General features: G+C 35.0%; 1 protein-coding gene across 1 annotated transcript; it reads left to right on the forward strand.

Annotated features, from left to right (window-relative positions):
- Positions 1-451: 451 nt before the first annotated feature.
- On the forward strand, positions 452-14,020 carry LOC138322446 (uncharacterized). Its single transcript, XM_069266474.1, has 4 exons — positions 452-575; positions 4,004-4,375; positions 5,384-5,502; positions 12,476-14,020. Exons 1-4 carry the CDS (start codon positions 516-518, stop codon positions 13,971-13,973), a joined length of 2,049 nt encoding a protein of 682 aa, XP_069122575.1. The 5' UTR covers positions 452-515; the 3' UTR covers positions 13,974-14,020.
- The last annotated feature ends 347 nt before the right edge of the window (positions 14,021-14,367 follow it).

Consider the following 14,367-nt stretch of genomic DNA (forward strand, 5'->3'; position numbering starts at 1 on the left):
GGATAGACACAATGGCGTCAACAACTTTGTTACTATAGAAATAATAAGTCGGTCAGACAACACTATACGGTAGATTTATAACCGTGAAAATTGTACAGGATAAATCCCGCACTGGCGTAGTTAATCCCTTCCTTTTATAGTACAAATGGGTAAGAATATCGACAAAATGTTTCTGCAGAACATAGTTTATTCGCCAGACTACGTTAGAAGTACGCTAAAGAGATTAATAGGATTGACCTTGCCATGTAGTCCATGCAAAGAGCGTGATAAAAATCCTCGTGCTGTCCAGATGCTAGCTGTTTACTTAGTTTGAACGTTTTTGATGTACACGCTGATAAATGGCAATATTTCAAATACTCTTTAAGCCTATCAGGGGATTCACAATTGATATGCAAATCTTTACCTTTAATATAAATATAGGATGTCATTTTCGAATCTCACCAGCAACATTTGTAAGAATCCACATAGCTGGTCGGCAAAATCATCGTCATATAAATACTTACCAAAAGACCAAGATGAAACTTAAATACAATTCTCATAAACACTACAGACTAGGAACATATCATGACATGAAGGTAAGTTTTTAATAGTCTCCATACAGTATATCTTCACATTTGTTCATGTTATCATTACCCGTAATAATGAATCTATCATTTATCAATATATAAATTTTCAATGAAAATCAATTTGGATTCACTTTTTCCGCATATTCGATAGTTTACACCTGCGTTAAGTTCAACATATTCGCAAATTCGCGATCAAAAACTCGAACTGTCAATCGTATATTCAAATATACGCTTTATGCAATCTCGCCAAAATAAAGTGGTTTTAAATAACTTATTTTCTAGCTTCTGTATAATTAGTTTACTTACTCAAATTTCAACATATTTATGTGACTTGTAAAACTATCTTTCTACCATCACCTTATTTAATGATAGAAGAAACAGCTGAATATTGCCATCAACTCATTTGCCCGTACTCTTCCTAATAAGTCATTCGTTTGTTTGTTCATTATCTATTCACCTTATAATTCTTTTGTTTTTATTTTGTTATTATTTTGCGGGTTCATCGGTTTGTTAATAAGTAAAATAAAATATATATAATTAATAAAAACTCGCTTTTATCATCATTTTTCAGCCAACACCTTAGAATTACTTATTCTGTGAAACAAATGTATCCACTCACGCCTTAATTTTGTGTTTAGTTAATTAATGCATTACCGTGTTCAGGTACTTGTTCCAGTACATTTGTATAACGAAAACGCTCTTTTCCATAAAACTGCAACAGCGTTATGAATTTGACATATAATGTAGGCATGATTTGAACACTTTTCAGTTCCCATATGTAGAATTAAACATTTATTTGAAAATTAATTAAATCAATTACGTTTGGTTTCAAACAAGCTTTAAGAAAACATGAATATGCTGTACTAAAGATATTTAATTATCGTGTTTAAATTGATTGAATTTATCAAAAGAAAATATCATGTATGATTCGTAGATGATTCAGAAAAAGAAAGAATAAGTTTTATTTGTTATTTGTGTTTGGACTTACATAAATCGTTTAAATAACTACAATGTATCACGTACTATATCAAAGAAAGTAAACTTTTAATTAACGTTTTAAATAAAATTTTACCAAGATCTTTTAACATATCACCGACAACTTCAATGTGTTGTAAGCTTGAAATATTCGGTATGTTTTATCATTAACACCGTCTTATGATCAAGGCATTCTGCCTTCGAGATTATTTTGCAAATTATGCTGAATATCTTTTCATTATACATAATGAGAAGATATTCAGTACAATTTGCAGTACGAATAGGACAAAAATGCGGGTCGCAAAGTCACTCCGCAATTTTGCTTTGTTTTGATAATTTACTTTGAAAATATTATGTCTAATTCTAATTATCTAAAGCTAATTAAAACGTCTTAATTCCTAACATTTTTCACTACATTATTCCTTTGTGTTATTCGTTCGTTTATGCACAAATTTACTCTGTAGACACAGCCGTTCGTTATAAGTTTGATAATATATACATAATTATAGATATTTCGTTTTCTTCATTATTTTTTAGCAAACAAATTTACATATTCTGTGAAACATTTATTCATTTCACTTTATGGTGTTTTTATAATTCAATTCTATCCATAACCATGAGTCTCGGATACAGCCATTTATTATAATAAATGTGTTCTTTTCTTTGAGAGCTCGAGAAAAACAAGAAACAATAACAAAAAAAAAAAAAAAACCCAAAAAACTCAGAAAAAATATATTTTATTCTTTTTTTTAAATTTTGAATATTTCAATGGAGGTATGCATCTCAGTTAACATCCTCTTCAGAAAGGCATTTATTACGCCTTCTAGAGCGTATGTCGTTGATGTGACATCTGTTGAAGACTGACGTTTACATATTTCAGTGCTTCTTAAAGCGTTAAAAATTGACAGCTAAATAAAAAAATATAAGCCAATGACGCGTTTTATGGCCATAACTATATGATCCTTCCTAGGCCCCATCTATATGTATTAACCTCAGCATGTCGGCACGTTATGAAGTGAACACATTAAGAATGACAAACATGACACACTAAAATCACATTGACACATGTAAAAATGAGATTTTTAGAACAGTCGATCCTACCACATTTTTATACGACCTTATTTTACTGGTTTGTTAGTTAATTTGTTTGTTTGATTAATTAACTTCATATTAACGGCCAAGGTCATGTAAGGACGGCCTTCCATGTATGCGGAGTATAGCGTGTATGCAAATGCGAGGTGCGTGTTTTCAGGGACTGCGGTATATTCGTGTTGTGTCCTCTTGTATAGTGGAACTGTTGCCCTTTCACTGAAGAAGCATGCCGCCGAAGACACCAAGCAAAACATCACTCCCGGTCACATCATACTGACAACGGGCGAACCAGTCGTCCTTGTATGCTGAGAGCTAAGCAGGAGCACAACTGCCACTTTTATAGACTTTGGTGTGGCTTAGCCAAGGGGAGAGAACCCAGAGCCTACCCCATAGGGGCGAGCGCTCAACAAAAGGCCAAATGTTAGACGGTGTCAGGGGAAGGTTAGGAAGAATTAAGTCGGTTAGGAAGAAGAGAAAAGATAAGATCCTAAATTTAATCGCCTTTTACGACCGTGCAATAGGGGCAGCAGGTACAATTCTATCGCCCTACCTCCATGGCCATATTTTGATGGTACATTGACAATATTCTTTTCCTAATGTGAATCACATTTTAATAAGCATATTTTGCCGTTTTCTTTATAAGTATTAAGTAACAAAACAGCACTCTCACATTCAGTTTTACTAATACAGCCTGCCTTTGGTTAATACATTTACCATTTTCTTCGATTATTGACTGAATCAACGTTTCTATTGTGGAATTGTTGGTTATTCTTTAAATAATGCCATTACATTTCCTTCATTTCCAGATAGATATTATGTATTAATATGGTGAAAAGTGATCACTTTGAGAAAATAAAAAATCGCATTTCCACTATATTGTTCTCACATTCAATAATAATCGCTCTGTCATTTTAGCACTTGAAATAATACAAACAACTTTTTTTTTTATTTCATTCTCATGCTAGATCCTGCCCTATTATCTTGTTATTTCCGTTTAACACACTGTTGAAGGGAGGTTACATTATAGCTTCCCCAACAAACAAAATGATGATATTCAGTGTCATAATTCGTTGGAGAGGGCCGAGGTGGTCTATCGGTTAAGATGTCCTGATATATTACGACAAATCTAGGTCGCGAGTGCCCCATTTGGGGAGGAAGTTACCAACTGCAGTTACCAACTGCTGATTGTAGGTCATTGGTTTTTTTTTCTCCGGGTACTCCTTTACCACATAAACCTGACATGTCCTTAAATGACCCTGGTTGTTAATAGAGCGTTAGAATAATCAAAGAAAATCAAATGAGTTAATTTGTGTAGTCGTTCATAAGACGTCACAATGCATTAATACCGTCCATTCATATCATGTTGACAGATACTCACAGTGTTGCTGCTGCTGCCACTGATAGCTACCGAGTTTACACCATTACCATACCCAAAGGAAGTGAATGATTGCCTGTTCGCAGAGAAAAACGAAGATGCTTCGACCTGTACGGGTGAGAGCATAGCCAGTTCCTGTATGGGGACATTCGCATGGAAAAACAAAGCCAATATCGACCCATACGTGCCTTCGAAAGAGCAACAGGCCTATCTCAACCAGATGTCCAGTAATCCCAAACATGATCGAGTCAAGAGAGGAACCTTTCCAAGAAGAGGAAAGCCAAGGCAAAGAAAAGAATATAGGATGCTCACAAACAAAGCTCGAAACAGATTTCATGATTGTTTGAATATGTTAAAGAATGCTCGGGTAAGACTCCTGAATTTGGCATGAATATGTCAGTTCCTTTTGAAAAAGATCAATTTGTGTATGTCTTAGCGAGACAATTAATTCATTTTTATGTTACACAACCATGTGCCGATGGTGTGAAGCCGGTGTATTCAGATCGAGTAGGGTTGCATAATGTTTTGACGACACAATTATCATTTCTAAATGCAAGCAGCTTTAAATCGAAAAATTACCATGTTAAGAACGCTTTATAATCATTAAAATACATCGTAAAACTCATCTCAGCCATTCTAAACCGTAATTCTTTTCCGGGGGAGACCCCCGGACCCCCGAAACACCGAAATCCCGCGCTTTTGGGCGCTCGCAAAATCATCCAAATACATTGTAAAACTCATCTCAGCCATTCTGAATTACAATATTTTTTTCTGGGGGTCACCCTCATACACCTGAAACACTAAAATCTCGCGCCTTCGGCGCTCACACGCTAACTTGCGTATTCATTAATTTCCTTTTAGCGACCCCATTGACTATAAATGTGTACAGGGATTAAATTTACTGATCTATGAAAAATGTACATAAAGCATATATGGTTGGGAGTTGAATTAATCTCCTCCTGTAGGTGCGGCGCCCCCCTCCTCCCCATAGACATTTCTAACACTAACTTTGCAATGTAAACCAACTATCTTACAGTCATGGCTCTCAGAAGCGGGTCTTCGACTCGGTATAATGTTAATGTCCATTACCAATCTTCATTAAGGACAATTGCTAGAGTAAAGCATGTGTTTTGTATTGAGCATGAAATGAAAATAATTATGATTATGATATTCACAGACGATCAATTTTCTTACATGGAGGCAGAGTTTTTTAATCTTAATTATCTAGATATCTAATAAGACTTGTTTTTAGTTTTATAGATTTTATGCCCAGGATTGAGAAAACTATTTTCTATGCTATGAAAGACATAAAAGACAGCATAAAATACGCATTGTATAATTAGGAATAGTCCTTCATTTGTGCCTATTACTTTAGGTACCAGGTGATAACATGACGCGATACGACGCCATTGCTGCGATGCACAACGCACTAGTCGCTGGTTCTGCACATGGCGGGGTTAACTTCCTGAGTTGGCACCGTGTATACCTCTACACGTAAGTAAAGGTTTAGAAAGAATGACTTACATTAATGTTCATTTGGGCATTCCCTATTTGCTTAGTCACTGTATAGGAATGAATCCGGATATAGGTACTAGTCGAAGCGAGAGAATGGTATATCTGACAGGACCCCAGGTTATTCTATCGCATATTTTATATACTTAATATTGTTTAATATGATTGAAATTCTAATATTTTACTTGATAACTTTAAAAAATACCTCATTTACCTAAAGATATGCAACTCAGTCCCAGCGAAAATCGGTCCTGTAAAACTGAGACTTTTCACTGCTTGAAAATTTTCAAGCCATATATCGATTATGATGTCGAGATATTGAAAATATGAAAATTTCTAAATCTTATATATCATTCGTTTCTGCAGAGAAATAAACGTATTCGTTTTGGTGCTGGTGAATTGCATACTGCATGCAATGAGTTGTTTTGTGCATGGCATGCTAATGTTGAAGTGTACGGCATACTGCAGCTGTGCGAACCTTTGTACAGGTTGATGTGTGAGAGTACATTTGTGCGAGATATTTTGCGGTGTTTTGATTTCACCTAATGCAATGGGCAAAAAATATCAATTTGAATTGTTACATGTACATACTGTTTATAATGAAGACCAAATTCTTTTGAGGTTTGAGTGATTACCGGAGAATTGGGTCAAAACCGAACTTTCGCTTTAAAACTGTAGCCGGTTTATTTAGCAGTAGTTTTAACCACTCTTTAAAGGGACATGAACCTTAAATAAGTTCTTCTGAATGCTTAGATATGGTTTTCAGATGTTTATTAAATATTTTATTAATATGATAAGTTATCTGAAACGACAGGAAAACGTGGGGAATACCTACTTCAAAAATGATAAAAAATAGACCGTCATATTCTATTTTTTGTAACACAAAACGAAAGCTGGCCAAAAGCGAGGTTATAATGAACAACAAACTTGCTGACATGAAAAGGAATATTAGTTTTCCACATTTTAAGATTATTTTCTAATTTACGATGGTTGACAAATGAAGTTTAAGCCATATTTATTATAAAACAATTTGTATTTAGCGTAAGAATGATGAGTCAAAAGTCAAACGAGACTTTTCATTCTACAGGGCACCGCGAAGGGAGGTTCCTGAATTATTGCACTTATGTACATCACGCAAGTATAAAGTGGGGAGTTGCTCCTGTCTCTTGCTTTTCAGCGATCCATTCATATTTACCTACTTTCCAAATAGCGCACGTTACTGACTCTTGACGTACACTGTTTTCTATCGGAATTCGTTTGTGTTCGCTTCACCCAAGTTTTTGACCCACCATTTTGTTAACATTCATTAAATTTGATTTGCGCAGTGCATTGTGGGAGGTCACTTAAGTTCAACACTACTATATTATCGTTACAAAATTCGACCGGGCCGGTTCAAAATACAGAAAGATGGAATTTCCATTATAATTATTTTATTTGACACATTTGCACAATAACTGATATATATTACTTAGTAAGGTATCGGACACGTCTTAAATATGTATTTTACTCAAATTTACATGGTTTACTTAGGTTCATGTCTCTTTAATTTCAAGTAGAAAAATAATCATGTTGTTTTATTAGCTTCGATTACGAACTAGCATTTGGTATGTCCGCAAAAGATTATTTTCCCTCTCCGTCCGTCATTGTGCTCTTTCTATAATGGGGTTTATTCCATACAGACCTCTGGTGTAAGTTTGAAGTTGCTTATTCGTAGACATCGAATGTTGTACTTCTGCTTTAACTTCATCAACAGCGATATACGAGCGGAAGTTGTTTTGAAAGTACAGTATTGACACTAATATTTTCCTATGAATTCAAAGATACATGACGATTGACATTTAAAATGAAAACACTTTCGACGCAGTATTTGTATCTATGGCCACTAACTGTAGGTGGCACCAAATACCAGCAACAATAAGGATATAAGATCAATATGCCGTATGTACACTTTAACTAAGATATTCAGTAACCGTACATCATTACAAAAATAAATATGTTGATTTCTCTGCATGCACAAACGATAACAACGTTTTAGAGATATGTTCAATATCTTGACATCATAGTTGTGAAATCGATATATGACTTGTTAATTTTCAAGCAGTGAAATGTTGTACTTGGATATATTGCAAAGTTTATAGGACCGATTTTCGCCGGTACTTGACGTCATGTTTTCACTTGCCGACCGGTATAAACATCTTCGATGAGGCACTTTTACTATCTTCTTATTGCAAAATTATCAGGCAAAATTCAATTAGATCTTTAGTCATATTAACCAAGAATAACCTTGGGTCCTGTCTGATCTAGATCTGCGATTCTCATGCTTCGACTAGTACCTATACATGTATCCGGATTTCCTATACTGTGGTAGTGTTCTCTCTATGATTTTCCTCTCAATAGTCTATTCCCAGATATCGCTTATAACCCAAAGCACCATACCAAGAACTCCGCGGCTTCCACAAAACTGGTGAAAGTGGATGTCAATCTTCAAATACACTAATATGCTCTTTCTCTGCTTTTGCTTATCAAAGTTGGCGATGTTTACTATATAGGTTTAGCGCCCCATATTGAATATATTCTTAGAGGAATTGCTCCATACAAGCATGGTTAACATAAAAACTAAATCCAATTCCTATATTTACACTCACACGACTTTTTATTTACATTTTATGCAATAAAATCGTCATTTGAAAGTGACGTAATTATTCAATAAAAGTCGGTCAAAAGTGGGAGGAGCTTACTCAATTGAACAGCGAATGATGACTCTTCACGTAAGATAGAATTATTCATCCGCGACGGAAAAAAAATCAATATTTTAGTGTAAAATAAACATGACAAACAAAGTAAATTTCAGAGATAATTTTATTTAATCATATCAGAACTTTAAATTGGTATTCAATTTTGCTAAAAGTTAATATATAGCGTAATAACATAAAGTATTTGTACTCGGCCACATGTGTGAACTCGGTGACCGTTATTGTGCAGCGAGGCGAGGCTGACGCACGCTTACACACTGGAGTTTTCCGAAGTTGTCAAAACACCGATGTTCAAGTAGCTAAATTTGTTTGATATTGTCGTCTGACTTGACGATATTACATCCTTTGAAGCCATGTGATTATATAATCTACGCTTAGATCCATCGCCATCTATAGATGGAACAACTTCACTTGTGTTCGATGGATACATTGTATTTGTGTTGACGTGTGACTGTCAACACGTGGATTACTAGCGGTGCATGTTTTATAATACACATGATGAAATTCTCAAAGAACAAATACAAGAGAATATGTTTATAACTGACCTAGCTCTGTCAGAGGGTCTCACGCCCGTCAACCTCAAAGACTCGATCGTAGGACACAGACACAGAGGTAATGTTTACATTTGACATCCATCTTTTTTAACAAAAATGAAAGCGCTGCACGTCGCCCCGGTCGGGATATTTTTTCCCGTTTCTTTATACAATTGTTCATTTCAAAAATGTTTGTATCATATATATAAATATAAAACATATATGTGTTGTTTACATTTTCCCCAAATTCTATGAAAACAGCAATTTACACGTTATGTTACGTCAAAATGTAAACAAAGCCATGTGTTTCTTTTAAAAAAAGTAGCCCCTTTACGTTGCATAGAACATTTTCATACGCAAGTTCAAAGTTCAATGTTACCATGCAGTTATGGTAAACAAAATCGGCTAGTACTTGCGTATAGTGAACAAGCCTAGCAAGTGTAAATATATAGTATTGACAAAAACTTTTCTAAGCTTCTATTCGATTGAATGATCTCTAGTAAAACAGAGATTTAAAATTTTTGCCTTAGGTAAGGGATATGATAATATCACTTATAGTATAGGGGTAAGAGGAGATTTGCGTGTACTTGTTGAGATGTTAGAGTGCATGCTTGATTGATGTGTCTGGTGCCAGCCCATTGTGGTTTATCTCCGGGAATGGTGTCGGCATCAAATCTGCCTAATCAGTATATCTGTATTTATCACATTACTGGTCCGTCCGGCCATTTCATACGGCCATGTCATAAATGTCGTTAGACACATGTTTTATAACACCATTGTGACGTCACATGTAATAATGACGTCATGATCAAAATATGACGGCGAAGGAATTGTCTCCTTAGACGAAAACGTCAAATCCGAGCCGGATTTCTACTGTTTTATATAGCGAGGAAATTAAAGCCAGACTATACCTAAATATCAACAAAAAATCAAGTTATGTTTATAATGATTACTAATTAACATTGGCACAGCAGTTGTTGAGTGTCGATACTTGTAAACATGCCTTCACTTTAAACTGGTCGCCATAGAAGTTACGAGTAATGCCGAACGGAAGTCGGAGAGTTCATGACCAGTTCTAGGAAGAGTTCGGGCAGACGTTACGTAGTTACGGTAGTCACATGACGTTCTCGGCAACGACTTTACAATGTCGGTTAACTTCGGCTTGTTTGACTTAATGGGACCCACCTAGCGATGTTCAATATTTATTTGAATTTTATAAAAAAAAATCCGAGTCATTATCGCTCATCTTGACCTCGATTTAGTCCTGTTTCTGTATAATTAACAACAGGATTTTTTTCAGCATATTTCTAAATCATAAAAAAATAAGACAAGTACGGATATTCGGACTTTAAAGATTATACTTATGTTACTATTGATAAAGCTTATGTGATAAATAGAATCATACACTCGTGACTATGTAATATGAAATTAATCAACCTCGTTAAATAAATTTCACATGACATAGCCACTCGTCTAAGATCCTCTCAATTTAGAAAATATAATCTCCTATAGGAAGGTTCTTAAAACTTAAATGCTTATTTCTATAACAATGATTTCAGGTCGGTTATGTCAGAAAAATAGTAATATAGAGAATGGCGATCAGCACATGTACCTGTGTATGTGCTTATGCTTTTTAGGTATACTTTTAAATGATTAATTACAAGAGGAAAATTTGTTACAAAAAATATTGATTTGCAGATGGTTTGAGTACGATTTTTCAAAGAAAAAATTATAATTCATGTTAATACTAATAAAACAGAATGCACTTCCGTTTTTGAATGTCTGATTTTCAAAAGACCAGGTAAACATGTTTATTTTCATGCTATCAAAAATAGTTAGCCAATGGAAAATGCCTATTAACCGGAGGTCCCTCTGCCGTCAGCAAAGACAAAGATGTTTCTTGTCTCTATGTATATGTGTTTCTGGTTTGTCTAATGAAGGATTAGTTAGATTTTATAGGTTAAGACTCCGATGATAGAAATGATGAATATAACTTACTGGATATGAAAACATTATGCACGGACCTTTTTGAGCTAAAAATAGAAACCAAAACATGTAGCAATTACGATTATCCTTTAATTACATGGTGGTGATACCAAGCTTAAGGTGTTATCATTTTGAAGATTGATCTACATCTAACCCGATTACATGTATACGTATAAGTTCACATACATATAAACAGCTGAGATTGTATATAACAAAAATGTCAATTATATCTCTAAGATATTAATCATCATTCGTATTATCATGTTCTAACTATACTATAATTAGACAAAATACACTACATCAATTAGATATAATTTTTACCGAAAAAACTTTATTTGGGGAGATGATAGCTATTCAATACACAAAAAAAAAAAAAAAAAAAAAACGAAGAAATATTTCCACATGTATGTTAATTGTATGTATTTATCTTGTATTCATCACATGTTTCTATGTACACATATTTTTCTGCGTTAAACTTTCTTTATACATATCGTGTAAAAGATGTTTCCAGTGCCGAACTTTCCTCTGACTTGATATTTCAAGGAAAGGATTTTATACAAGCTTTAAGCTTGTTTTTCCGATTCCGAAATGTGTTTATGTACTGTATTATATGTATCATTATATGAATAAACTGTTTAAACTAAGATATAAATGTTGATACACTACTGTGAAAAAAATTAGACTAGCTGCAATACAAAGTCCAACAAAAAAAACTAGAGCGCTTGATAACGTGTTAAAAATTGCTCTAAAGATCCGACCCATTATTTAAAAAAATATAGGTTATTTAAATGTATTCAAATTGCGAACCTTAGAATATACTTGTAATGACCACTTTTGTCGCTTTAGCCTATGTATTCTTTCTCCTTTCAATGTGTCAAAGTGAAAATGTTAATTAAACTACGATCATTTATGTTAATCATATATCTCATTAGCGTTTAGATATAATTCATTATATTAAGTAATACAGAGTGCGTTAACTACTATTACCTCATCTATACACGTGCATTCCGTGTTACCTATACATTAGTCACACAATAGCTGTTAATATACTGAAAAGTCATACATGTACATTGTACATTATCTATAATTCCGAGCTTGTGTGAATACATGTAATTACATGACAATTGAACATGTTTGTGTATAGGTCATTATTTAATTAAAACAATGTTCTATTTCCCAGTAAACTAGGTCATTATTTAATTAAAACGATTTCCCATTTCCCAGTAAACATAAAAAATAATACATATTATTATACCTCATGTTTATAACAGTGTCTGTGATTAGTAGAGATACCTCACATGACATGGAGAAAATACGATGTTTTATTTCCCTCGGGGGAAATAAAACATCGTATTTCCCTGGGGCGCATGCCCCTATGGTGATCGCCCGTCATTCACACGGAGTTATCTTCCCTTCCGATTGTACAACAATGGCGGTCGAAGCGTAAAACGTCATTTTTTAATAATCGCAAATCTAATTAAATTAATTTTTAACCTAGAATAGCGAACCTTCGAGTAAATAAACCTTCATATCACACTGTCACTGGGGTCATAAATGCATAATATAGTGGTACCCAATGATAATCAGCGATAGGTTGGTATTTTTAAATGTTTGAATTAAATTTGGTATGAACACTGAATTAGATATTTGATATCTTATAAAGTTGTCTTGTTATTTATTTAGGTTAGAAAACGCCATTAGATCGGTTGATAGGAGCTGCCGTAGAGTAACATTACCATATTGGGACTGTACTGCAGAGTACTACAGCGACCAGATCGAAAGGGGCTCCAGCGCACGCTCAATAATATTTTCTGAAGACTTTGCTGGAAATGCTGACACCGTCGTGGAGACTGGTCCTTTCAGAGATTGGGGTCTTGTGAGAAACATAGCATTTGGAGGCTTGTTATTTGGTCGTGATGAAATTGAAGGAATGATGACGCGGACAAGTCACGAAGAAATAACCGTACCGCGTGCTCAACGACGCTATAATTTAGAATTTTATCATAACCGTATCCACGTATACCTCGGTGGATTCCTCCTAGATATCAGTCTTGCTCCACGCGATCCACTCTTCTTCCTTCTTCACACTTACATTGACTTCTTGTGGGAGGAGTTTCGACAAAGTCTGATTCGTCGTGGCCTGGATGCTGAGGCATATCCACGATTTTCAAATCCGAGACACGGCCCTAATGAAGTAATGGAGGGATTCCCAGAATGGACAAACAGAGAAGGATATCTTAATGACTGGAACGACAGAATCGCTCAATATAAACCCACATTTAATTGCGACAGGCCGGCAAATTGTAGAAAAGGTCCACGAAGATCGCGCTGGATCGCTTGTGAAAATGTAGGAATCTTTGGGACACAGTGTGTTGCACAACCAACAAGGAACGACCAGAATCAAAGAAGAAGGCGACGTTCAACAATATACAATGGGAACAATATGTCACATACCAAAATACAAGTTTGTGACAAATATACATGCCCATATCAGGAGTCAAGTTTACAGAACACATATACAATAAACGACAAAGTTGACCCATCAAAGTTTGTGTACCTTCCCGTGAAGATCTTATATGAAAGGTCCTCGGGATTAGTGTTTCACACATATGATCAATTGAACGGAAAAAGCCATGTTATGGATATATTTGATCCATCTCGAAGCTCGACACTGAAGAAAAATCTGTACACGGGACAAGCGAGAACATACGATTCTTGTAGAATTAGTGGTACAGGAGCTACCAAAGTTATCATCAGGGCTGACGGTATCACTTATAGCGGCAACAGTGTAGAATATGCCATCATTGATGACAGATACCCAATTATGGTTCAAAAGGCCTTTGTTCCAGTGAAAAGTCCTGAAAACGAGACATCTGAAGTGTGTTTAATGGCGTATGATGAATGTGGAAGGATTTGCCTCCCAACTTGTCTTATCAAGGATTCAAACCCTCCTGTGTACATACCATGCAGTGGTTGTATTAGCATGAACAATAAATACCCGAAAGGATATGGGAAAACTGTTGCTGAAGCCGTGGCAGACTACTGGGAATTCCATGACGTCCACGATGAAGATTACATCTGTCCAGAGGAGCGAATTCGAACTCCGATATTCCTGAAGTTCGTTTGCGATGCATCCACGAAATTTCCGTGGCAAAGGCTGGCCAAACACTCAGCACACTAACAATCCGAAACATACAAAACATGTTCTATTGTTATTAAATTAGTCTCTGGGGACTCATTGTTTTGTTATGATTTGAATGAAATGACACGAAAACCTGTATGCTTCATAAGCGTTACGCATCGTATTTGTCGAATCGAAAATCAATGAGTTATTTTGAACTACGAATAGAGTCTAAGTGTATATGTATTTAAGCAATGAAACGAAATGGAATACCGTATATACTCGTATCTCTACTAACTTCAAGGTTGTACGTATCATTCGCTAACAAATATGTGCTTTTAGATGTGATTGTTAGAGAACATGGGGATCTTTACATAAACAAAACCACTAATGCAATGTCTCTTTTACTTCAGTGTAGTTATCTACTTTTGACTGCGGATTAATAAGTAATTTT

This window comes from Argopecten irradians, chromosome 4 (genome assembly GCF_041381155.1).
Source record: "Argopecten irradians isolate NY chromosome 4, Ai_NY, whole genome shotgun sequence".
Lineage (NCBI taxonomy): Eukaryota > Metazoa > Mollusca > Bivalvia > Pectinida > Pectinidae > Argopecten > Argopecten irradians.

What these genes read in the sequence shown, in the direction of transcription:
- LOC138322446 (XM_069266474.1), top strand. Translation starts at nt 516, where the DNA reads ATGAAACTTAAATACAATTCTCATAAACACTACAGACTAGGAACATAT. An exon ending in GAACATATCATGACATGAAG is followed by an intron (nt 576 to 4,003) that starts GTAAGTTTTTAA and finishes TCATGTTGACAG; the next exon opens with ATACTCACAGTGTTGCTGCT. An exon ending in CACCGTGTATACCTCTACAC is followed by an intron (nt 5,503 to 12,475) that starts GTAAGTAAAGGT and finishes TTATTTATTTAG; the next exon opens with GTTAGAAAACGCCATTAGAT.